Source organism: Enhydra lutris, unplaced genomic scaffold (genome assembly GCF_002288905.1).
Source record: "Enhydra lutris kenyoni isolate GAN:26980312 unplaced genomic scaffold, ASM228890v2 scaffoldscaffold9, whole genome shotgun sequence".
NCBI lineage: Eukaryota > Metazoa > Chordata > Mammalia > Carnivora > Mustelidae > Enhydra > Enhydra lutris.
Window position 1 is genome coordinate 12537244 of NW_019154093.1, and position 27671 is coordinate 12564914.

The window sequence follows — 27671 nt, forward strand, 5'->3', positions numbered from 1 at the left end:
TGGGGTCAAGGATACGGGAAGGGCAGGGGAATTTCTTGAAACTAACAGAGGCTGGTATAAAAGAACATGGCACTGGAATCAAATGACCTGATTCAAACTCAGTTCTGTCACTCCCAATAAAGGATCTGGATAAGCCACGGTACCTCTGAGTTGTAACCACACTGTAAAATGAGGATAACAGTATCTACTTAGCACAGCACCTGGCACATGCTGAGTATTTCTTCATGTTCCAGGTACTATTTTAAATGTTTAAATGCATTAATTAATTTACTCCCACTACAACTCTAGGAGATAGGTATTATCCTCATTTTGAAGGCACTGAAAAGTTGACAGAGCTAGTGAGATACTCCTAAAGGCAACAACACACGGGACACAATCTCCAAGACCACAAGGACCGTCTGCAAGTTTCTGCTTCGTTTCTGGCTCCAATCTTGTTCCCTCAATTGTAGCGAATGACACAGACCAACTGGTGTTGTAGATAGAGTTAACATAATATATTTATTTTAAGTGCCATTCATGCATATCAGTTCTGGCAGCAACAATCCTAATGACACTTGGGGTATTTCTTTACAGCACTAAACAGTTACAAAGAATGGGTGCCGTTCATCATAGAGGCAAAATATGAAATCGTGCAATAGCAAAACTGTAGAAACATTAAAACACTGACTGTCCAACAGCAGTACAGAGAGCAGATTGTGTTTGCACAAAAAGCCAATGCATTTTCATCACATATATACAATATAGATATGTACACATCACCCTCTGAATGAACAATATCAAAATACTCTATTCCATTTGAAATAATCCCCGGATTGATTCCCTCCCACTTCAAAGGACATCTGAGAGACATGTATTTACAAGAACACACATGAATACATTTACATTTCAAAAACTGCCACAAATGCCAGTCGGATTATTTTCCTGGACAGAGTACCCCCATTTGATTATATGCATTTATTATTCTTTTCCCCCAAAAGTCTTCAGTCAATTTAGACCCAAAACAGAACTTGCTCTGCATTAACAACTACCAACCGAAAGAGCCACTAGAGGGGATGCTCTGCACCTCGCCAGATGGCTCGGGCTGGCTGGAGCCCATTAGAAGGCCTGTCTTAGGCTCTTGGGCCCCCAGAATCAAAAGAGTGCAATGGGTCTGAGTGGAGGCTCTGCCTCCAGGGCCATTTGTGGTAAATTTAAATTCTCATAGAAATATTGATCACTGCACAGTAAATGATTGCCAAACAGGAAATTAGCTTCACAAAATTTGTAAAATCTTCATCAGTGGTTTCTACTCAAATCATTCAAGGTAAGACTGCATTCCAATACCCAAATTGTTTAAAGTGCACATTGCTACCCAAGCAATTTAAAGTTTCAAAACAGCTATTTTGGTATCCAGAAAACAGTGACTTGAGCAGACTATTGAAAATCCACCCCACCCCCCCCAATTTTTTCAAGTTTTTGCTCTGCAGGCTGCTATCTCATCTTGCCTCTGATCTGTTTAAGGGGCCTGTTGGCTGCCTTGCCAGAATCCTCCCGATTTTCACTGATCCAAGGGGCTGGAACTGACCTTCTTTTCTCATTCCAAGCAGGGTCCAAACAAAAGAACATAAAGCCCTTCCTTTCTCCCCAACCTCACCAGCCTTTACTATGACTGGCTTCCCAGTGATTCATTAAAGGCAATACTCCATTAAAAAAAAATACCCACGCACGCTGACAAACACTCTCACATACACACATACAGAAAGAAAGATGTCTATCTGTTTAGTTCAAGTAGAGAACACTCAACCACATTACCACTACGGCTAATTAAAGTGACTTAAAGCATGGCTGACAGAGACAAGAGATGCTAAAAAGCAACCAGTGAACAGTTATTACTCCTTGATTCAATGGAACATATCATTCCCCCATTATAACTGAAAGAAATTCTGCCTTTTTTATGGTCTAAAGAACCAATTTAAAATCTATTCATTAAAAAAAATCTCATTTCTATTACTTTTATTATAAAACTAAGACAATCAATCCATGCAAAGTAACTATGATATAATATGAAACAAAACAAGAAACAACTAATAAAAACCCCAAGGAGGCACGCTGTATTTCAAAGTAACCAAACGTCATGCGTACACAGACACACAGGACAAGAGAAACAGCAGACGACTTGAGGATATCTGCACTGAAGACTGAGGCAAATAAAATCCACGTGTGGCTCTATCCTCCTTTCAGTGCTTCCTAAATGGAAACAGAATGAGTGAGGAAACTCTCGTTATCAACAGTGCCCTGCTGTTCTATTGCCCAAATGAACTCTGATTCGAATTCCAGAAAAATCCTATTTCGCTAATACATTTCAATCAGCAGGAATGCTAAGATAGAGAAATATACTCACATGGTAAAAGGAGCGACGATAAAGAGAACGACACAATCTCTCTGATTGTCTTGTCTGTAAACTCTTAAGTAAAACAATTCTGTGCTTTCAGACACCACACTTCTCCTTAATGAACCATATAGGAGCTGAGCATTCACAGAAGGTAGCAATAAATATTAAAATAACACTTTTGAATAATAAATACATGAGTGAATATGGAGGCAATGATTTTGTTAAAGAGCCAAGCAATGCCCAGCTGCTAACCTATCAAATACATTTCAGAACTGTTAATGCAGATTTAGGAATACAGACATTGACAAGATACAACATAAACTCTGTAATCCCCCAAACATCAAAATAAATTTGGTCAGTTCTTTATGCTGCTCAGGAACAACATGCCCCTCTGGATTGTTTGGAGAGTATCAAACTCTAGGTTCTTTGACTTACTGAGTAGAATTCAATACTCACATTTCTGAAAAAGATTAAGTAAGGGGAACTGGGCTTTGAAAAAATCTATTTCCTTTCAGTTGCCTACATCAGTTAAACGCATCCTGCAGAAAACAGCCTAACAAGGAATAAAAAACTCACAGTAACTTTCTTCTCAAGACGTAGTAATCCAATTAGAAAAACTGAAGCCTTTCAGTAATTTTTGTACATATATTTACACATATGTATCTATAAACTGCTTGCAGCAAAATAGGCTCTGTCTGAAAAATCAGTCTGGCACTTGTGGTCAACATCAAACTGACACAAATATGCAAAAGCCGTTCAAATCACACAAATCACACAACAGTTAGGAGCTACGTAGGGCAGCTGGCAGGGAGACAAACATGTAGTACTTGTTTGGGTCAGATAAAAGCAGTAAGTTATCCAGCTAAAATCTTTTTGATTGTCTTCAAAAGAAATTTTGATAACATCGGTAAAGTGATTAGCAACTTTGTTTTCTCAACTGGATTCTCTTAAATCTTTCCCCTTCACTGCACAGAAAGGTGATGCTGGGGTCTGGTGCCTTGCAGAAATAAGCTCTACACAATTGAATCCCAATCAAAGTCATCCTGGATGTCATCTGGAGGCAGAGAGCGCCGCATCTGGAAGGCTTGGGAAGGCATCATGTGCTGCTGGTTCATGGCTCCGTGATGGCCTAGAAGGAGGAGGCAATGTCAGCAGGGACTTGGGTAATGAAGAAAGGAATAAACGAATGCCTACTGAGCACTTCCTTTGTGCCAGGCCCTCGGTGCACATTATCTTCCTAATCCACCCAGAAGCCTTCACCGATGTAGCTCTTATGACCCTCATTTTATGAACGACAGGGCAGAGGTTAAAGAGAACGGAGCAAGTTACCCAAGGTCATACAATTAGTAAGGGGAAGAGATTTGAATTCAGTTTCTTGGTTCCAAAAGCCAGGCCTGTTTTGATTCCACCAGGAGGTAGCAAGAAGGGCATAGAAAGAATACTAGGGTGCCTGAATGCTGATGCAGCCCTTTCTCTTAGTCTGTCCTGCATCAGTACATGTTTCAGTAACAAGAACTGGCTCCCATGAGAATGGTAAAGGGAGAATGATGTAGTGTACCAGTGAAGTCACACTGGGTCATCCTGAACTCTCACTAGCAAGTTAACTTTTGGGCCGCCAAGTAATAGTGGGTGAACACAGAGAACATCAACACAGCTGAGTGCAGGGAAGCCATGGTAGATCAGAGTGGAGAACGGGATGCCCACCCTCTCCACACTCTCCTTAGGTTACTGTGGTCGTGTGTAGCTCGTCCTCCCCAATTTTGGTGCATTGTGCCCTTGTCTCCACAGCTTTGACAAACCCCCTTCCAAACCAGATTTTTTTCTCAAGTAATAACCTCTATTTATTTGCAGAATTCATTCTTCTATTAGGAATTAAACATATCCTTTTAATGTGGAATTTTTACTGGATTGTTGCAGTTTTGTTTGATTTGCTTGATCCAATTACAAAGTTTCAAGCAATCTGCTGCTAATCTCATTTTTCTTATAAGCCCTGTAATTTTTAATGCATCATTTTATAAAATGCTAAGATTTTCAATATATTGCAGTATAGCAGAAATGCCTGTATTTATTTTTTAACTTATAAATTCCTTACTATGCACCAGGTGCTAAATTTAAGTGACTTACATCTAATCCTCATTTAATTCTCTTAACAACCCTAGGAGTTAAGCAATGTTATAAATTCCCTTTAACAGACAAGGAGGCCTCATGAGCCAGGAGGATTAAGGTAGCTATCAAGTGGCAAAGCACCAGAAGGCAAACCCTGAAAATCTGGTTCCAGAGTCTGAACTACCAGATCTTGCCACCTACAAGTTCCTGGTGAGTGCTGAGGACAGATAATACTTATTCCTCCTTGGCCATCAAAGAACAGGTTACTTGGCCACAAGTCTTCCTCCATACTACCTGGCACACACTTCTTTGGAGGTTTTAAATTCACATCTGCACATGACCTTTCTGTTCCCTGAGCAGCCTAAGTGGAAGGCAGCATGGTACATAAGAAAAATCAACAACGAACTCTAAATCCAGATACTAAGACTTAAGTCTTTGTTTGGTTACAGCAAACTGGCAGCTCTGGGCAAGGTATCTCTACTCCTGAGCTGGCACTTCTTCATCTAGATCATCAATAAGCTACCTTCTACCTCTAACCATGTGTCTGCCTTTGCTGCCCTGAAAATGTAACTTATCCTGCATTCAGGAACCCAGGGGGAACAGTTTATGAACTAGCAGCAACTCCTGCAACTTACTCCTCTGTAAGAGACTTCCTCAGAAACGAGAGCTGGGGGGACATCAGAATGAATGGAGCAGAATATACAGAAGCTAACCAAAGCAGGTTCTTAAGCCTACTCAAGTTGCGTCAGAGTCAAAAAACCACAAAGATCCCTAAGACCCTAGGACAAGCTCTAATGTCCCTGGACCTCTTTAGAGAGGCAGGACAATAATGAGAATCACAACATCAGAGAGACTCAGGTCATATGGTCCAAACACCAAATGACACTTGAATCCCTTTCACCCGACACTGAAGCCAAGTAACTGTAAGATTGTCAACCCATCCTCCCTTACCCAGGAGTTCACTCCCTCCTGAACAGACTCGCTCACAATGGGACAGCTAAAGTCTTTTTAATATTACTGAGTACCAAATGCAATACAACACACCCCAAATTACCTGCAATTGTTGTTCCTGGAGTGCTGAGTGCCTGTGGGATGTGAGGGTAACCAGGGGGCGGCATCACTGAAGGAGGGAGATTTTGCCTGGAGTCTATGTACAAATTTCCTAATCAGATTGAAAAGCAGAATGAAGGAAAACATACTTACATAAATAAAACAATTCAAACATTAAAACCTTAATAAAATTATTACCTAGAACTAAATTAAGCAGGTAAGGCAAGAAAAGAGAAAGAAAAATTACTCCTTTCCGATGCTAATACCAAAGGCGGTACCAGGCTGAGTGTGAGCACACTGATGCTAATTCCGGCACTGCCTCTTGCTGTCTGGAAGCCTCCAGTCAAGTCATCTTTACTGTTGCTGTTACACACCACATAACAGTTCAAAAGCATTTTCATAACTGTTTTATCATCTGAGCCTCCCACTAAGTCCAAAATGAGGGCACGACAGGGATTATCCCCATTTTATGGATGAGGCAACTGAGGCTCAAAAAGACTAAGCTGATGTGCCCAAAGGCACATCAGTTTGACAGGGTTAGCACTAGCATTCAGTTCTGCTAGATCATAGGCTATTTCTACTAACCACTCTACCTCTCTCCCTGATTTTCTCACTTTCAAAGTAGACTTATCTATGTGTACCCTAGCTGATTAACAAAATGAATGGAGGCACAAAGTGACAGGAAAGATTTGCACAAATTTAAAAGAGCTATACCAAGTAAAGGTGATGAAAAAAGTATTATTTAGAAGTGAGAAGGTGGCAAGGTGCCTGGGTGGCTCAGTGGGTTAAGCCTCTGCCTTCGGCTCAGGTCATGGTCTCAGGATCCTGGATTGAGCCCCACATCAGGCTCTCTGCTCAGTGTGCAGCCTGCTTCTCCCTCTCTCTCTGCCTGCCTCTCTGCCTACTTGTGATCTCTGTCTATCAAATAAATAAGTAAAATCTTAAAAAAAAAAAAAAAAGTGAGAAGGTGGGAAACATTTCATTTGAATGGCATTTCTGAAGATTCTTAAATTTAATATATTTTTGTCGACAGGAGCCATTAAATAGAACAGCTCTAAAATGTCAATTACACTGCATCCTAATGCAAAGTAGAAAGGAAAGGGAGCAAACATCACATGCCTACCCCCAACTGCTCCTGGGGAAGAAGAAGCAAAAACACTGGCTCATACTGTATGGAACATCTGGAATACTGGAAAGGCTATTTCTCCCTTAGGTATCCCTTGTATCACACAAATTACAACTGCATCTAACAATACTGTAATCAAACTAGTAAACAGCAACCATTTTCCCAGAGGCAACTAAAAAGAGACTCAAGGTAGGAAAACACTATTTGGCTACTCACAAGTTTTTTACCTGTCACCGGAATGTCAGACTGTCCACGCTTAAAACAGCCTCTGAGACAGCCTAATTCAGGCCTACCTCTGTTCATGCAGATGAGGACATAAAACTAGAGAGAAAATGAGACAGAACCAGGAACAGAACCCAGCGCTTCTGACTTCCAGCCATTGCCTCCCAAGACGACATGCCTTTTAATAGTGAAGTTTACAGTCAGAACTAAGCTCTCTGACCAATTTACCATACTGAAGATTTAGGAGGAAAAGAAAGAAGAGTTACATTAACCTGTAGCTCTGGGATATTCTTAGAGGAAAAAACCCACCCCCAAGTGTTGATCAGCTTTCACATGAGTGGCCAGCACACCTAAAACTGCAGCAGGGTGGAGAGGCCACGCCACTCTCAGTAACACATTCACTGGTTTATCAGTGACTTCTCAGCCTGTGTTATAAAATCTTAGTTCTCTTTCTACTCATCTGTAAGAGCTCAAATCACAATCAAAAGGCAACTGATTTTTATGGAAATTCTGTGTATGTATTGTTTTTGGCTTAGTAATTCTTAACTTAAAAGGGGAGTGAGGGGCGCCTGGGTGGCTCAGCGGGTTAAGCCACTGCCTTCAGCTTGGGTCATGATCTCAGGGTCCTGGGATCGAGCCCCGCATCGGGCTCTCTGCTCAGCGGAGAGCCTGCTTCCTCCTCTCTCTCTCTCTCTGCCTGCTTGTGATCTCTCTCTGTCAAATAAATAAATAAAATCTTTAAAAGAAAAAAGGGGGGGGGTGAGATAACAACTAGAGAAGAATTACAGGAATAAACATGTTACCCACATTAAACAGACTAACTTTTTGAAATTCTGTCACATTCCCAACACTTTTATTTTCATAAAGAAATTCTCATTACTCCTTTTTTTCTCATGTTCTCATTCCATTCTAAATAATGAGTCAACCTGGACTTGTTAAACAAAAAATTAACTTCCAATGTACTTTTCAAGGACTTCTGAGATCCTACAACATTTAGAACATAGGAGAATTTAAAAATCTAATCACATATTTATTGGAAGTAGACTCTTGTTGAATGACCATTCATTCGTTCAAGAAGTTATTTATGTTATAGGCTTGCTCTAGGCACTGAGTATATAGAAATGAAAAAAAAAAACAAACTTCCTGTCTTTTTTTTTTTTTTTTTTTTTAAAGTAAGCTCCAAACTCAACCTGGGGTTTGAACTCATTGACCCCAAGATCAAGAGTCGCATGCTCTACCAATGGAGCCAATCTGGTGCACCAACAAACTCCCTCTTTTTGAAGCATATTCTCAGGCTGAGGGTAGCAAACAAAGTAACTTAATATGTTATGCACACTACAGAAAAAAATAAAGCAGGGAGAGGGGACCAGGAATGCTGGACATAAGTGCCATTTAAACAGAATGGTCAGGGAAGGCATCACTTGAGGAGGGGTTTATGGAGAAAAAAAAAAGAACAATATTAAGGACATGAGTGAGCCATGTATCTATCTGGGAGAAGACCACTCCACACAAAGGAAAAAACAGCTACAAAAAAGGCTCTGAGGTAGGTGGAGTGTGTCTGGTATGTTCAAAGAATACAAAGGAGGCCACTGGTATGGAAGCAGAGAGCTGAGGGGAGGGGATTAGGATACAAGGTCAGAGAGTAATGGGGGACCAGACTATGTGACGCTAGATAGGCCACAAAGACTGTTTTTTACTGAGAAAACTGGGCACCGATGAAAGATTTTGAGCACAGAAGTGATCAGATATATCTGTGTCTTGTAAAAATCCCATTTATCCTGCAAAGCCAGCTTCAAGCTGTCTTCCTCTAGGAAGTTTTTCTATCTCCCCAAGACAGTTAAGCCCCATTTTTTTACTCCACTGTTCTATGGCAGAAGTGCAGTCTTCATCACACCAGACTATGAGCTCCTTGAAATTAGGGGATATCCGGACTTATTTTTTCATCCCTATTGCCCAATACATAGTTAGGCACAGAAAAAGTTTAAGTAAATATCTGTATGAAATGTACGCCTACCCTTATTTAATGACCAAATGTACACCTACCCTTATTTAATGACCTATAAGCTGAGCCCTCATTAAGAACAGCACAGCTAGAGTACTTAAACATTACTGGACAAGACAAATTGTAAACACAGCTAAAATGATTTAGAAAGGAGAGACACTGTGTACTATAACATCCTTTTCTCCTTCCCTTCTCTCTTCCAAGCTAACACATTATAGCACCTCTAGGGAGCCCAAAGAGGTATTTACAAGAAGGTGAATCTTGAAGGCAGAAGTGAAAAGGAAAGTCTGAAGGATATGGACAGACTATATTCAGGGAGTCAAGATCTATATCTAAATGAACTTTGTAATTTTAGGCAAGTTGCTTTCTCTCTCTGGTCTCAGTTTCAGTTAACAGCTTTTATCTGTTAGATAAAAAGATAAAATTAACAGCTCTCTTAAGTCCCCTCTTACATTCCATTTTGAATTTGTGGCAAAGATGTGCTGGGGGGTCGAGAGACAGGAAGTGGGATAATATCTGAATGGATCTGATACAGAGGGATGTGAGAAGGAGAATAAAATAATGATAGAAAAAGACTTAGACTTAAAAAGGAAGCAGGCTGGGCATGTAAAAAACCTGAGTGTCTATGAGAAGACATCAGTGGGTACAAGGTGACAAACACCTGGAGAACTAGCACTGATCAGAGAAGTGTTGACAAAAGCCAACATGACTTGGCAGGCCAAGGCTGGATGAAGTTCTTTTGACTCAGAAGGAAAAGACAAAAGGGGAAGGGGAGTTGGGAGAGGATAAAAATGAGGGAAAACGATAGGTCTTCTGCCTTTTTAATACGCTGTAAGTGGAGTAGCACTGAAAAATCAAGTGAGGGGCGCCTGGGTGGGTCAGTGGGTTAAGCCGCTGCCTTCGGCTCAGGTCATGATCTCAGGGTCCTGGGATCGAGTCCCGCATCGGGCTCTCTGCTCAGCAGGGAGCCTGCTTCCCTCTCTCTCTCTCTCTCTCTCTCTCTCTCTCTGCCTGCCTCTCTACTTGTGATCTCTCTCTGTCAAATAAATAAATAAAATCTTTAAAAAAAAAAAATCAAGTGAGTTGTGGGGACCCTAGAGAAGGAAGGTGATGGCAATAAAAAGGAAAGATGGCAGAAAAAATTAATAAAACAATCAGAGTATCAGATCCAAATAAATCCAGGTCAAAGGTCAAGAAGAAATGACCATGGAGTAACAAAGGGCTTTGAGAATTAACCCATGATCTCAGTCTAGAAAGAATACAGAAGTGGTGCTTGGCCACTCTCACATGGGACAGCAGGAGCAGATGATTAGTACTTTTTCCATGACCAAGAGTGCCAAGTTCCAAAACCAGAAGGTACACTTGGACCTTACTTAGAAATTTAGGTCACAAAATCGAAGAAAATCTTGTTTCACCACATAAACTGAAATTCCAGAGAAGGGGAGCTACTGGCTAACATGTACAATGGCCCTTGAAAGAGTTCTCTAAGACTGACCCACACCTTCTACTTATCTTCCTAGAACTTTCTAATTTGCCGCAGGCAATAATTTGTAAGCAACATAGGTACCCACCCCCACCATTAGCATTTTAAAGCTGGCTGAAATGATTTGAGAGTATTTGGCAGAGAATATGGCAGCACTTGGAAGAGCTAACTTCATGATTTATTTTGGTTAGACAGGGAAATAAAAAAGGAAAGAAAAACCAAGGGACAAAGAACAGAAAGGATGGTACACCTCTGGGATTTAATACAAGATGGAAAAGTAAAAGTGATGTATCCTGAAAGGGAAAAACTATGGGTCTGAAACCTACCAGAGGATCAAAGAAGATAAGCTGTCCATCTACAAGAAGAGATAAAAAGATGAAATGGAAGAAGGCAAATAAGTGAAAATGCATGCCAAGTTATATAGATCTTGACAATTAAAAAGGAATAAAGGGAGGATTCTGAGAAGATGGTGGAGTAGGAAGCACCAGGAATCTGTCTTCCAACCTAGATAAAATTACACTGGTAGACTGTCGGATACAACAGAAAACACTGGAGAATTTGGAACTCTGAAGTTTACTGAGTTTGCAACGCATAGAGGAAGGCCTATATAATAAATTGCAGTTATTTTTGGTCAATTCCAGCTCTTAGCCCAACAGTAGCTACCTATCCTTCATCCCTACCTGATGGCAGGTAGCTGTGCATGTGTTCCTGGAACAGCTTGCAAAAGCCATTATAGGCAAAGAGGCCTCTGCTCTCCAAATACTGCAGATCTGTACTCTGATCACAGAGATGCAGATGTAAAGGAGGGTAGCCATTGTTGCACATTCCACCAATGATGCAAAGCACCTACCCTCCAAATGAACTAATTTCCAGAGGCTATAAGGGGGCTACTAACCTCCTTTCCCCCTCTTACATTTTTCTCTTTTTACCCTTTGAGGAGGCAGACATTAAAAGCCAGGACACTGAAAAACAACCACATATACTGGGAAAATTAGAAAGTGACCACCTCTGCCAAGAGAAAAGTACAAACACAGAGAAGACCTGAAAAGACCTTAGGGCAAACCTTAGCATAAGGATACCTTGCAGCCATCAAGAAAACAAAAACAGAAGGCAAAATAATTGAAAACAGTAAACCTGGGGAAGGAACAGAATCTAGTTTCCATAGGTACCACATTCTTAGATTCAAGTGTCTAGTTTTCAACTACAAAATCACAAAGCATACAAATAAACAGATAAGTATGCCCTATTCAAAGCAAAAACAAATCAACAAAACTTGTCCTTGAAAAAGATCTGATGGCAGATCCACTACAAAGACTGTAAAACAAGTGTCTTAAAGATGCTCAAAGACTAAAGGAAGATGTGGAAAAAGTCATAATTATAATGTATGAATAAACTGGAAATATCAATAAAGAGAGAGAAAACCTAAAAAGAAATAAAAAAGAAATTCTAGAACTAAAAATTACAATAATTGAAATGAAAAATTCACTACAGGATTCAAAGAAAAATTTGTGTGGGCAAAAGAAACAATCAGTGAATTTGAAGATAGGACAATGAAATTATCAAGGGTAAGTAACAGAAAGAAAAAACTGAACAAAATTAAACAGAGACTAAGGCACTGGGGGACACTATCAAGCAAACCAACTATGCATTGTGGGAGTCCCAGAAGGAGGAGGAATGGGACAGAGAGAATATTTGAAAAAATAAGGGCTGAACAAAAAATGAGAACATCCAAGAAGTTCAACAGACTTTAGTAAGATGAGATCCACAAGAGACCCACACCAAGGGACGTATTATAATCAAGTTTTCAAAAGCCAAAGATAAAGAGACGATTTTGAAAGGAGCAAGGTAACTGACTTGTCACACACAAGGGAACCTCAATAAGATTATCAGCAGATATCTCATGGTAGACTTTAGGAGTTAGAAGACAATGGGCCAATCTATTCAAAATGCTAAAAAGAAAAAGTATCAACCAAGAACTGCTATACCCAACAAAACTGTCCTTTTCAAGAGTAAGGAAGAAATTAAGATGGTTCCAGATAAACAAAAGCTAAAGGAGTTTGTTACCATTAGCTCTGCCCTCCCAAGAAATCCTTAAAGGAGTCCTACAGGGTGAAATAAAAGGACACTAGACAGTAACTCAAAGCTTTATGGAGAAATAAAGATGTCAATAAAGGTTATTATAAAAGCAATCAAAAGAGCTAGTATTACTGTGGCAACAATTCAGAACTCCACTTTTTCTTTTATACATGACTGTAAAGACTAATATATTTTCTAAAAGTGATTAGTTTAGACACAAGTATTATAACTTCCACTTGTAACTCCACATGTTTTTTTACATAATTTAAGAGACTAATGCATTTAAAGGCATTATTAATATATGTTTTGGGGCACACTGTGCATAAAGATGTGATTTTGTGACATCAACAATCAAAAGGGGTAGAGAAAGAGCTGTAAAGGAGAAGAGCTTCTTTACATTATAAAAGTTGTACTGATATAAATTCAAATTAGAATGTTACAACTTTAGGTTGGTAAACCCAATCCCCATGGTAACTACAAAGAGCTATGCAATAAAGATAAAAGAAATTAAAACATTTTACTACAGAAAGTCAACAAAACACAAAAGACAACAGCAATGCAAAAAATAAGGGACAAAAACTAGACAGAAAAGAAACAGCAAAATGACAGAAATCATTCCTTATCTGTAACTACTTTACATGTAAACAGATTAAATTCTCCAATCAAAAGAGAGATTGACAGAATGAGTAAGAACACATATCTGTAAGACCCTCACTTTAGATCCAAAGACACAAATAGAATGAGAAGTGAAAGGATGGAAAAAGTAACCCAAAGGGATAGGGACTGCTATACTAATATCAGACAAAATAGACTTTAAATCAAAAGGTTACAAAGACAAAGAAAGATACTACATATCAATAAAAGGTTCAATACAGAAAAAAGATAATTATAAACACTTATACATCTAATAACAGATTGCAGCAAAACAAGTCAGTTTTGTCAGCACAAACTGACAGAACTGAAAGAAAAGTACAACTCTACAATGATAGTTGGTGATATAAATACCTGACACTCAACAGTGGAAAGAACCACCAGAGAGAAGTAAGGAAAAAGGATTTAACAGAATAAACCAACTACATCTAACAGACAAATACAGAACATTCTACCCAACAACAAAATACACATTCTTCTCAAATGCACACAGGGTATTTCCCAGGATAGACCATATATGTTAGGTTCCAAATTTAAGTCTTAACAGATTTTAAATGACAGATACACAAAGTATCTTCTCTGATCACAAGAGGATGAAGTCAGAAATCAGTAACAGAAATAAAACTGGAAGGTTCTCAAATTTGTGGAAATTAAACACAAACAGCCAATGTATCAAAGAAAAAAATATCACAAAGAAAATTAGAAAATACTTAGAGACAGATGTAATCAAAACATAACATATGAAAACACAGGGAAAACAGCAAAAGCAGTGTCATGGGGGAAATTTATAGCTATAAACACATTAAAAAAAAAAAACAAGAAATATCTCAACAACTTAAAGACCTACAAAAAGAACAGAGTAAATCCAAAGCTAGCAGAAAGAAGGAAATCATAAAGATTAGGGCTGAGATAAATGAAGTAGAGAATAACTAAAATCAGAAATGAAAGTGAGCATGCTACAACTGAGTCTACAAAAAAACAGGACCTCCCCAAAAAAGGAAGGAAACGGGATCAGAGGAGTACTATGAGCAACTGCACACCAACATACTAGATAACCTAGATGAAATGAACAAATTCCTAGAAACACAAAGCCACCAAGAGAAATTTGCAAAGAAGTCGATAATCTGAATACAACTAAAACTAGTAAGACTGAACCAGTAATCAAAAATCTCCCAACAAAGAAAAGCCCCTGCAGGACCCGATGGCTTCACTGGTGAACTGTACTAACTATTTAAAGAACTAACACCAATTCTTCTCAAACTTTTTCAAAAAACTGAAAGAAGAAAGCACTTCCTAACTCATCCTCTGAGGCCAAAATCAGCCCGATAACAAAAAAAGAGACAGACATCTAAAAGGAAACTAGAGACCAATACCCCTTATGAACACCAATCCAAAAATCCCAAACAAAATACTAGCAAAATTAATTCAATACTGTATTAAAAGGATTAAACATGATGATCAAGTGAGATTTACTCCTGGAATTTTTATAAAAAGGTGGTTCAACGTATGAAATGTGATCAATGTAATACACCACATTAACAGAAAGAAAGGGGAAAAAACCTACATGTTCATCTCAACTGATGCAGAAAAAGTAACTGACAAAGTAAGCACCCTTTAATTAAAAACACTCAATAAATTAGGAATAGAAGAAAACTACTTAAACATAAAAAAAGCCATTTATTAATATCCCATGGCAAACATCATGCTCAATGGTGAAAAACTTGAAAGTTTTTCTATGACCATGAACAAAGCAAGGATCTCCATTTCTATTCAACATACTGCAAGTTCTAGCCAGAGCAATCAGGCAAGAAAAAGAAATAAAAGGCATCCAAATCAGAAAGGAAAAAATATATTTATCTCTGTTCACAGATATCATCTTATATGAAGAAACTTCCAAAGACTCCACCCCATACACAAATTATTAGAATAAGTAAATTCAGTGAAGTAGAAGGATACAAAGTCAACATGCAAAAATCATTTTTACATAATGAATAATCTGAAAAGGAAATTACAACAACAATTCCATTTACAATGGCAATAAAAAATACTTAGGAACTAACTACAGAGGTTAGCTTGTAGAGTTAAAACTACAAAACTTGTAGACTTATATAGTTAAAACTACAAAAACACTGCTGAAAGAAATTTAAGGCAACATAAATACATGGAAATACATCTCATGTTCAGGGACTGGAAGACAACATTGTTGAAATGTCAATACTCTCCGAAGTGATCTACAGATTCAATGTAATCCATATAAAAAATTCCAGTTAAGGGGGGGGCAAAACAAAAAATCCCATCCTAAAATTTATAGGGAATCTCAAGAGGCCCTGAAGAGCTAAAATCATCTTGAACAAGAGTAACAAAGCAGGGAGACTCACATATCTTGATTTTAAAACTTACTACAAAAATACAGTATTTAAAACAGTGTGCTAATGGCATAAAGACAAATATACTATGAACACTGCAATCGAACAGAGGACCCAGGAATGAAATCTTGCATATATGATCAAGTGACTTTTTTTTTTTTTAAAGATTTTATTTATTTATTTGACAGACAGATCACAAGTAGGCAGAGAGGCAGGCAGATGTGTGTGGGGCAGGGTGGGGGGGGAGCAGGCTCCCCGCTGAGCAGAGAGCCCAATGCAGGGTTCGATCCCAGGACCCTGAGATCATGACCTGAGCCGAAGGCAGAGGCTTTAACCCACCCACTGAGCCACCCAGGTGCCCCTGATCAAGTGACTTTTGACAAGGGTGTCAAAACCATTCTGTGCGGGAATGGACAGTCTTTTCAGCAAATGGTGCTGGGAAAACTGGATTCCACATGCAAAGCCATGAAACTGGACCTGTATCTAACACCATATACAAAAAGTAACTTAAGATGGGTTAAAGACTTAGATGTAAGACCTAAACTATAAAATTCTTAGATGAAAACACAAGGCAAGAGCTTCATGACACTGGATTTGACAATGATTTCTTGGATAGGATACAGAAATCCTAGGCAACAAAAGAATGGATGAGTTGGACTTCCTGAAAAATTAAAAAATTGTGCATCAAAAGACACAACACAGTCAAAAAGAAAACAAAAGAATTAAAGAAAATGTTCACAAATCATGAATCTGATGAAAGGGTTAATATCAAAAAAAAAAAAAAACAAAAAAAACAGAGAACTCCTAGAACTCAGCAATAAATCAAACCAGATTAAAAAATTGGCAAAGGACCTGAACAGACATTTCTCCAAAGATGGTACGAAAATGGCTAGTAAGTAGATGAAAAGATATTCAATATCACTAATAATCAAGGAATGCAAATAAAAACTAAAATGAGATACCATCTCACACCCAGTAAAATAGCTATTCTTTTTTTAAAGAAAAAAAAAATGTTGGCAAGGATGTCGAAAAACTAGAACCCTTATGCATTGTTAGTGGGGATGTAAAATGGTATAAGCCACCATCAAAAACAGTATGGTGGGTCCTCAAAAAATGAAACACAGAATTACCATAGGATCCAGCAATTTCAGTTCTGGGTATATATCCAAAAGAACTGAAAGCAGGGCCTTGAAAAAACACTGGTAATTGTAAACACCCATGTTCATAGCAATATTATCCACAATAGCTAAAACATGAAAGCATCCCAAGTGTTCATCAACAGATGAGTAGATAAGCAAATATGATACATATATACAAAGGGCTAGTACACAGCCATAAAAAGGAAGAAAATTCTAACATATGCCACAACATGGATGAAGACATGCTAAGTGAAGTAAGCCAGTCACAAAAAGACAAATACTGTAGGATTTCAATTACATGAGATACTCAGGAGTAGTCAAAAATCAGAAAGAGAAAGTAGACTGGTGGTTGCCAGGGGCTTGGTGGAGGGTCAGGGGGATTGGGAGGAGGTATTATTTAATGAATACAGAATATCCACTTTACAAGATGAAAAGAGTTATGGAGATGGATGATGATGATAGTTGCACATTATGAATATATTTAATTGCCACTGAACTATATACTTAAGGATAAAATTTTTTTCAAAGGGTATATATCCGAAAGATACCAAAAAGGAAGTGAAAGAGAGAGAGAGGGAGGGAGAGAGGAGCTAAAGAGTCATCAAAAAATAAAGCTTAGTTGTCAGGCACATTCCAAGCACTCAACATCTAATACTATTAAGTACCTCCTATATGTCAAGCAATGAATGAGATTCTTGCATGGATATAATTTATGAAATGAGTAAGTCATCAAAATCAAACAGCCACTGAGGGTTTCAAGTTACATAAACTATTCAAATGGAAGAAGCAAAGATGATGGAAGATTTCTATCAAAAGACACAGAGGTGGTTCAGCCAGTTAAGTGCCCAACTCTTGACTTTGGCTCAGGTCATGATCTCAGCGTTGTGGGATTGAGCCCTGAGTCAAGCTCCATGCTCAGCAGGGTGTCTGCTTGCACACACTCTCTCACTCTCTCTAAAATAAATAAATAGATCTTAAAAAAAAAAATAGAAACAAAGAAAGAAACAAAGACAGAGAAATAAAGACTTCACAAAAAGAAAGATACAGCCTGGCTGGGGATCCTGAAAATATGGAAAGACCAAATATGTGAAATAAGCTAGAATAATGGTTGAAGAAAGCCACTCAGGATTGAAAAGACTTTTAAAAATGCATCAAATGGGGGCGCCTGGGTGGCTCAGTGGGTTAAAGCCTCTGCCTTCAGCTCAGGTCATGATCTCAGAGTCCTGGGATCGAGCCCCACATCGGGCTCTCTGCTCAGCAGGGAGCCTGCTTCCTCCTCTCTCTCTGCCCGCCTCTCTAACTACTTGTAATCTCTGTCTGTCAAATAAATAAATAAAATCTTAAAAAAAATTTAAAAAAAAATCCTTAAAAAATGCATCAAATGTAAAACCAAAATAATGAACAGAAAAGATGTCAACTTGGAGATAAAAGGTTGCAAGAAATTAAATGAAGAAAGCAACTGGGATATTAAACAACTACAGAATGAAAAGGCGCTGCAATCAGAGTAAATGAGATGGCTACAAGGGTAAAGAGGAAAGGAAGAAAGTGAGATGAAAAATACAGACAATGAATCTCAAGTCCAGAGTAAAAAACACCATCAAGACTATTTACCATTACTGTACTCATCAAGTAAACTTTGAACTTTAATCTTAACATTCTTAGAATATATAAAATAAGACATAATGATTTTCACTGCAAATCTACACAAATGTAAACTGATATAATTTCATAACGATGTTCTTACAAAAATGTAAGTATCTTTGAAACACTTAATCTTTGAGAACTTAAAAGGTTAAAGATCACAAAGGAAAGTCAATTGTAAACAATAAAATAATCATGTAAATGATAGAAAACAGTCTCTTTACTTCAATTTCTCTAAAATACACCTTTTATATATATAAATTACTTTACTTCATTTCTTAGAAAGAAAAAGATATAAACAGATCAGTCACCATTAACAACATACCAAATTGCATTAAATTTCACACAAATGAGAAAGAGAAAATCGAGAAGATAATTAAACCCATACCTGTTCCAATATGTTGGGAAGGTTTTGTTGGATGCATGGCACCGTGACAGACATTTTGTTGAACATTACTCTGTGAGTGGATAAGGCCAGTTTGTGTAAAGAACTGATTAAGAGAAGAACAGAGATCAGCAAACTGAACCTGATCCAAAGACCAGTTCTTGAGATCTGCCTGTCTCATACTCTCCATCAAACCTATGAAGAAAGCATTAGAAATACAGTTAGCATAGTTTGTTCTGCAAACACTGCAAGGAAAGTAGCAAGACACAGGTTTTTTTCAGCCCTCAAAATTCCCACTGGTAGTGATTTACCATGCAATGAAGAATGACAGTTAAAAATTATTCAAAGCCTAATTATTTCCAAATGTGGCCAAACTTCTTTCAAAACTCCTGTCTCTGATCCTCCGCTGTATCAACTGGCTGAAAGGCTTAATCATGAAAAGTTGCAGTGTTGTTTTTAAGTGTACTACCAAAGGCAAAAGAAACACTATATAAGGAGATACTTATTTCTACTACAAAGAAAACTATCTGTGAGAGAAAACAAGATCATATATTTCTGGTTGTTTATCAGAAAGAAGCCATACTCACCTTGGAACTGTGAAAGGTCTACATCTGACCAATTAACACTGCTGGCAATTCGACAACTTTCTTTTAGCATATCAAGTGTTGCATACCAATCATTTGAAACACCTGTAAAAATAATGTCGACAATACTATAAATCTGGGATAGTGAATGTTTGAAGTATATAATAGGGGGAAGACAATGGGCTGGGCTTAATCCTACATTGGTAGATCCCCAACCAATTTTACAAATGGATTCACACCCATCCTTTCATGTGCTATGAAATAGGAAGAGGGGTCTTATTTCTCTTCATTTCATAAACAAAAAGAAACTAAACACCAGAGAGGTGGCATAACTTAGCAAGGTCACTATGATATATCTAAACCTTGAAACTGGTGTTTCTAAGGTCTAGTCTGACAGACTTACAACTCTAAGTCTGACAACTTACAAACTGCCTTATCACCTTAATAATGTCACACTTGATTACCGCGTTTTACATTTGTACAGTACAAATGAATGACCAGGCAGGGCAAGTCAGGCAAATCAATACATCCTGTTCATTTTCCTGTCCTGTTATGACATCAAGAGGTATGTTCTTTATAACTCAGAGGTAGGTTCACATTTAGACGTAACACACAGAAGAATTTAAAGCACTGATTTAAGAGATAAATTAGATTGTACAGCAAGAGGACAAATGTCTTACAAGACAACCTTAAGAAAGAGAAATGCCTTAGCACAATCCTACTGGCAAAGTAGCAAAACAAAGGGCTGAGACATCTCTAAGAAATGCTGCTGAATCCAAACCAGGACATTTCTAGTCAGGAATAGTATCCTCTGATGTGGTATCATCAGGAGGGTTAAGACTCCAGTCTGTATGTCAGCAAAGTGGTCACTACTCAGGGGCATGGGGCTTGAGCTGCACTCAAAGAGATAGTGCTGAGCAGAGGAAGAAAATCCTCCATTCAGTGACTGCTGCACAAATTATTCTGTTATCAGAATCAGCCCTGGATGAAGGTAAGAACTAATAAAAAGGATTTTTTGCTACATCACAGATAACTCTGTATCAACTACTGGTTACCTGATTTACAAAAATCTGCCAATTAAGGATTTTTTTCGAATAAACAATGAACCAGACAGAGACAACTTGACTCTGCCCCCAGGCAACTCATAATTTAGGAGAAATCTATTGGGGAAAAATACGTAATGCTCCAGTGAGCCACATTCAAGTCTATGAAACTTTTAAGTCCATCACCTATAATAAATGTTGACTTGGCAATACAAAGCAATCTCTGCAAGACCCACTCAGTAAATGTTTACTGATTTTAGTCCTTTTGGAATTACTGGTGTTACAGGCTTTGAAGTCCTGACAGGCCAGGATATAAATACTAATTCTACTTATTAGCTCTAATCTTGAGCAAACAGCTTAACTTCTTTGAGTTACACTTTTCCTATCTATTAAATGTGGTAATTTATAGTTGATTTGGGAGAATAATATGAGATAAGTATCTAACTGCCTATCACATAATGGGAACTCAAAAAACTATTAGTTTCTTCCATTCCCTCCCTATTAAAGACAACTTGCTTAGTCTCATCTTAGAAATTTTAACTCAAACAGATTATCACAGCCACAATGATTATTCCTAATCCCACCAGGTAAAAGTTATTTTCCTTCTCTGGCAAGCTACCACTGGTGTAACAACAGGCCACTAAGAGCACATGATGAATTGTTTTCAGCTGTAATAGTACTTTTTTTTCCCCGGCAATCATTAGAGTTAATAGAAAGGTATGACCCAAGCATCACAGACTTCTACTGACACCAAATCTACAAACATTAGTCAGTCATTAAAATCATATTAAGAACAAGCTTAACATTCTGAAGAATGTATTGACATTAAAAGGTAGGCAGTAGGGGCGCCTGGTGGCTCAGTGGGTTAAGCCTCTGCCTTCGGTTCAGATCATGATCTCAGGGTCCTGGGATCGAGGCCTGCATCAGGCTCTCTGCTCAGCAGTGAGCCTGCTTTGCCCTCTCTCTGCCTGCCTCTCTGCCTACTTGTGATCTCTCTCTCTCTCTGTCAAATAAACAAATAAAATCTTAAAAAAAAAAAAAAAAAAAGGTAGGCAGTAGTGTAAGTGATGTAAGTCAGAGAAAGCCAAACATCATATGAGCTCACTTATATGTGGAATCTGAAAACAAAACAAAACAAAGAAACAATCCCATTTTTAAATACACAGAACAAGCAAGTTGGGGGCAGGGGAGGAGACAGGCAAATGGGTGAAGGGGATTGAGAAGTACAGGTTTCTAGTGATGGAATTAGTAAGTCACCAGTATGGAAGGTATAGCGTAAGAAATAGAGTCAGTGGTATTTTAATACCATTGTATGGTGACAGATAGTAGCTATACAGCATAAAGTACAGAGCTGCTGAATCACTGTGTTGTACATCTGAAACTAACAACATTACACATCAACTATACTTAAATTTAAAAAAATTTAAAAACTTTTTTTTAAAGGTAGACAACAGTGAATAAGACTAAGAATAGGAAAAGGGGGCTATACTTACACCTTTTTCTCTAGGCACAAACCTAAAAATAATTTCAATATGTTTTAGGAGACAGTCCATCAAGAACTATACCCAATTTTCTGGGGTGCCCAGTTGGCTCAGTGGGTTAAGCCTCTGCCTTCAACCCAGGTCATGATCTCAGGGTCCTGGGATCGAGCCCCACATTGGGCTCTCTGTTCAGCAGGGAACCTGTTTCCCCTCTCTCTCTCTCTGCCTGCTGCTCTGCCTACTTGTGATCTCTCTCCCTCTGTCAAATAAATAAATAAAATCTTAAAAAAAAAAAAAGAACTACACCCAATTTTCAAATTTATTCTGCAAAGTACTCAGAATTATTAACTGGGAAAACAAAATTAATTGTGAAAAGGAACTTACTAAATTTCAAGTACCCTGATCTGCATTTTTGTACCTTGTGTAATTCTCCCCAAAATATATTATTTTTCCACTTTGCAAAAAAGTAAATAGTTTCAGAAAAACATAAGCTTTGTAGCAGTCAGAATACAAGAGACAGTATGCACTATCTAAAGTCATTTCCCTGACAGTAGTTTAATTGCCTGAAATGAGGATCAATTTTAATTGGTAAGAATTAGTATCATCTAGCATTTAGAAACTGTCTCTCCAGGATAAAAATCTCATCAGTGATTTGGTTGGTAAGTGGACAGCCAGGTAAGCTAAGGGAAGGATCTGTATCTGCACAACTCCAAAGGAACACATTCACTTTGCAGTCTGTGTTGGGGGCACCCCTGGGAGTTCTGCAGTGCAGATACCTGGTCTGTGAGCAATGTCAATTAAGCATCTCACCAGAAACCATCAAGACCTAACTTAAGAGCAATAGATTTTTTTTTTAAAAAACCAGGATATGAAGAATGTTTTCTTCCTTTGCAATCTATCTTTCTAAAATGAGATCTTGGGCAGGAATAAGCAAAGAAAGGAAGAGTGGGAACATTTTCTGAATACTTAAAGGATACTGGATGAGGCATTTCCTATTTGCATTTTCAGTGCAATCCTCATAACAACACTGTATACTAGCGCATTTTAGTTCCATTTTTATAGATGAGAAAATAATAAGACTAAAAGAAGTAATGCATGAAAGGTCATGAGTCATAATGAGGATTCAAATACAGGTTTTTCTGACATAACCTATACTCTTTCTTCTATACCGCACAATCATAATAGATTGCAAACAGATTGTGCATCTCACTCTTCTTTCAAATGCTCACAAAACACTGGTTTTCCAGAAAGACAAAATGAGAGTTGACACCAAAACCTACAAGGGTTGCTGAGTTTGCCTATGCTGTTAACAAATTTTAATCAGGAAAATCTCCAGTGCATCTGGATGGCTCAGTTGGTTAAGCAACTGCCTTAGGCTCAGGTCATGTTCCTGGAGTCCCAGGATGGAGTCCTCCATCAGGCTCCCTGTTCAGTGGAGAGTCTGCTTCTCCCTCTGACCCTTTCCCCTCTTGTGCTCTCTCTCTCCCTCCCCCCCAATAAAGAAAATCTTAAAAAAAAAAAAAAAAAATCTCTAGATCAATGTATAGACTGAATGAGTTACAACTATGGGATTACAACAAGGAAACAAAAGGGAGACAGATGAGAAGGGTTTCGGTAGTAAATATACACAAGCCTCAGATAACAAAGAACAGATCCTAATCCACAGCCAAATGTAAGTCAGGAAACACAAACTTACCAGAATTACAGGATACCTGTTGTGGGGGTGGGGGTGCCTGATGTGTTAACGTCTGATGCTGATGGTTCGGATGATGCTGTATGTGCTGATGTGGAGAGGGGTGCTGGGGGTGAGGAGGCTGGAGCTGGCTGTGTTGCTGTGGGTGTGATGCTGGGTGTTGGGGACGCTGCGGATGCTGTGGTAAACCATGCGGTCGATGGGACGGATGTGGAGACGGCTGTGTGTGCATCTGGGAGTGGGGCAGTGAGACCTGTGCAACCGAATTACTGCCCGTGGTGCTGAGGCCACCGCCATGATTGTTGGACAGGCTGCTTTGGTTGCTGTGTGGGTGAGAGCTCACTGTGCTGCTAGGAGAGTGCTGATACGAACACGAGGTGTGGGACTGCTGGGAAGATTCGGAAGGGATGGTCATCAAACCTAGACACAGAGAAAGCAAGAGCACTCAGAGTCAGATTTCAGTTATATTTTATGACACACTTACAAAATTATTAATGGAGCAGAGGTATACATTGTCAGGAAGCAACACTAACTCAGCTGAAAAAGTGTCCACAGAATATCCACCACACACCAGTCTCTGGGATCACTGAGAAGAGTAAGAAACACCACCCTTTGCCCTCCAGTAGCTCATGGTCTAGTAGAAGGGACAGACACTTAAGGAGATTATGTCCAGTAATATAAGTACTAAGGCAGAAAGTTTACGAGGGCATTCAGGAACCATGCTTACTGCCTGTTCAGCTAGGAAGGGGCTAGAGATTTGGAAAAGCCGTCACTGAAAGGCAGTTATCTGCAGTGCTTAAGTGGCTCAATGAGTTAAGCATCTGTCTTGATTTTTGGCTCAGGTCACGATCTCAGGGTTGTGAGATTGAGCCCCATGTCTCAGCACAGAGCCTGCTTAAGATTCTCTCTCTCTCCCTCTCCCTCTGTCTCTCTCTGCTCTCCTCCCTCTCACAGACAAAAGGAAAGGGAAAGAGAAAAGGAAAAGAAAAAAGAAAAAGAAATAAATAAAAAGAAAAAGAAAAAGAAAAGAAAAAGAGAGAAAAGCCAGTATCTGAAGAAGTCTTGAAAGACTGAGTAAATGTTAAGGGGAAAGTGTGTGAATGCTGGGTCACATTCCAGATGCTTCGCTACAGGCCTAAAGACCAAGGATTTGACAGAGGTGGAGAAAAGAAGGCCCAGTTATTTCTGAACTCTGTCTTTGACAACTCCAAAAACTTTTAAGTCAAAGGTGGCAAGAATTCTTAAGACTAAGCAAAACACTGGCGCCTGGGTGGTTCAGTTGGTTAAGCGTCTGCCTTCGGCTCAGGTCATGATCTCAGGGTCCTGGGATAGAGCCCTGCATTGGGCTCTCTGCTCAGCAGGAGTCCGCTTCTCCATCTGTGCTCTCTTTCTCCCTCTCTCTCTCTCCTGTTCTCCCTCAAATAAAAATTTTTAAAAAAGACTAAGCAAAACAGAATAGCCATCTTCACTGCTTTTTCATTCGACTTACAGGATATTCTCGAGACACATACACTTTAGGGGTTAAGACTGCATAATTTACAAGACTAGAATGTAAGGATTAAAGTCTCTGTACTACCATTTGCACACCTGGTAACTTTGGGAAGTGATTAACCTCTGCAGGTCAAAATTACCTCAATTATAGATGGGTATGGATATAACTATTTTGCAGAACTGTTGTGAGGATTAAATGCCATGGTGCAAGTGCAGGATGTCAATGAGCTCAGTAAATGTTAGCTGCTATGATGATAATAATGATTCGACCAGAAGTACCTAATGGTAAAAATAATGTACTCTTGGTTTGCAGGTAAACACTCATTTTAATAAATCTTACTGCAATATTTGGTTAGACATAACTAGGCTATTTTCATATCCCAAAGGATGGCACATACCACGTTTTACTGAACCAAAACACAACAAATTTTATTAAATGAAAAATAAAATCCTGCAGCACAGTATCAGTTAATAAAATAATCAAACCTTTTAAATGAAAATATTCTCATACTGCCCATTAATAGCAAAACTGTATTCAAGTACATTGTAAGATAATCATAAAACCTAGTAAGTTAAGGTATTTTTTTAGGTAGAAGACTTAATAAAAGTTCTTGCCTTGGCCCTGGCAAACCGTCATTTGGAGGGAATCTATAAGCTTCTTTCAGTAAGATGAAAAAAAGCAGTTATTTCATTGTCTATTTCCAGTAAAGTCCTAGCATTTTAAAAGGAAACCCACACATGATCTATACAAACCTTTTCAATCCCACTTTTTTTTTTTTTTTTTTTTTTAAATAGACTCCATGTCCAGCACAGAGCCTAACATAGGACCCAAACTCACAACCCTGATATCAAGACCTGAGCAGAAATCAAGAGTTGGACAACTCAACCAACTAAGCCACCCAGGCATCCCCCACCTCAAGCTGTTTTTACAATAAAATTTAAGGGGTGCCTGGGTGGCTCACTTGGTTGGGCATCCAAGTCTTGGTTTTGGCTCAAGTCATGATCTCAGGGTCATGTGACTGAGCCCTGCGTCAGGCTCTGCACTTGGCAGGACGGTGCTAGGGATTCTCTCCCTTCCTCTGCTCCTCCCTACTCTCAAATAAATAAATAAATCTTTAAAAACTTTAATGTGTGATGAAATATCATTAAGAGCTTCAGAAATTATTGTCATTCCTATTTCAAAGCCAGTATTTTTCTATTTTGATCACCACATCTGGATCTCCTTAGCAAAGTTCTGCATTAGTCCTTTTTGTACTTTCATAGATGGAAAATTCAAAATAAATTTGAGAATAATACATGAATCTTACTTTAACCAGAAAAACCAACTTCCTGTACAAGTTACTGATAGTCATTGCTACATATATATAAGTATATATATATATATATATATATAAAACACTTGTATATAACATTAACTTTTGTAGTATCTGACAATAAGTATTAAAATGTAAACTCTATAAACACAGAATTTTTATCACTACTGTGAACAGGTAAACTCCACTGAGCTGGGGTAGAAAAAGTCTGCCAAACAAAGCAATCAGGAAGTGCTTTAATAGTAGAGTTCCCAGCAATTTCTGATTAGTATTTTATGGGGGAAGGACAATACAACATCTTAATCCTATCATAAGATTCTGACTAAAATAAAACCAGCAGTTTAAGGACAGTAACACATAATAGCAGCAATCCAGCATCTGACTGAGATATAACAGGGCATCTCAACCAAAATCACTTTTAGTTGTTAAAATCTGATTTAACTACATTGTATACAATGGTGACCCAGAGCTTCCCACTAACCAGTATGTTCACTTACAAGCACCATGCATGAAATTGCAAATCTGGTGCTACCATATTCCACCAGCTATCTCTTTGCTAGTAACAGTCCATTCAGACAGTAAAGGCACATCTGTTCCTGTAGTGCAACATTTGCCATTCAAACACTTCACATGCCAGACATCACTAATTAACCATGGCAGTATTTCCTACATGGCACAGATGTAGTGTCAGAATTCTTCAATACGTACTCCTCCAGGACACCACTAGTAAGTGAATAGGGTATGCAAGATGAAATTTATCTGCATTCTTGTGTTATTATATGAATATATACAGGGTATATATACAGGGTATAGTATAGGCACAAAGAGTATTCAATCCTGACCACAATGATACTGTTCAACGATTCAAGAAATAAACAGCTGCTATGTGAAAGTAATTCTTAAAAATTTTTCAATAAAAATTTACTTTTCAAAATGGTATTTTAAAAACGCCACTTGAAATTAATAGGATATATATGTCAATTATACTTCAATTAAACAAAAACAACCCCTGCCCCCAAGAAAACACTCACCTTGTTGACTAAGTGACTGCTCAAAAACTGACTTATAAAGGCTCCGAAATGAGGCACTGAGATCTTCAAAATTATATTCTGAGAAAAGTAGCTGTTTGTCTCGTTCTGGAAGGTTGTACTGTGGCTGCTGTTGAGGAGTTAATGACTGAGAGACTGGTTCTGGATGGTTTGTCACCTAACATTAAAAGAAAATACTACTAATTTAGTAGCTGTATATATCAGAATTGGTCTGTTACATAAATATATAACTGAAAATATTAGAATAGTTTCTAGAATCCAAAGGAAATAATGTCTCTGCCCTTGGCTTTCCCATCTTCTGTTAAGATAGGCACACAGGACAGACAAGACCACAAAAGTGTTAATTTAGATTCTGAAGAACCACAGAAATCTAATCCAACCTCCACATTTCACAGAAGA

At 38.4% G+C, this 27671-nt stretch overlaps 1 protein-coding gene across 4 annotated transcripts in view; it reads right to left on the minus strand.

The window, feature by feature from the left end:
• Positions 1 to 479: 479 nt before the first annotated feature.
• Positions 480 to 27671, minus strand: part of LOC111142872 (forkhead box J3) — a 153306-nt gene continuing 126114 nt past the window's right edge. For all 4 annotated transcript variants that reach the window (XM_022496248.1, XM_022496246.1, XM_022496245.1 and 1 more), the window contains 6 exons: positions 27255 to 27429; positions 23423 to 23839; positions 19206 to 19307; positions 18622 to 18813; positions 5532 to 5639; positions 480 to 3500 (listed from right to left, as the gene is read on the minus strand). In XM_022496248.1, coding sequence (XP_022351956.1) covers positions 3385 to 3500; positions 5532 to 5639; positions 18622 to 18813; positions 19206 to 19307; positions 23423 to 23839; positions 27255 to 27429 — 1110 coding nt within the window. In that variant the 3' untranslated portion in view covers positions 480 to 3384. The remainder of the gene's footprint in view (positions 3501 to 5531; positions 5640 to 18621; positions 18814 to 19205; positions 19308 to 23422; positions 23840 to 27254; positions 27430 to 27671) is intronic.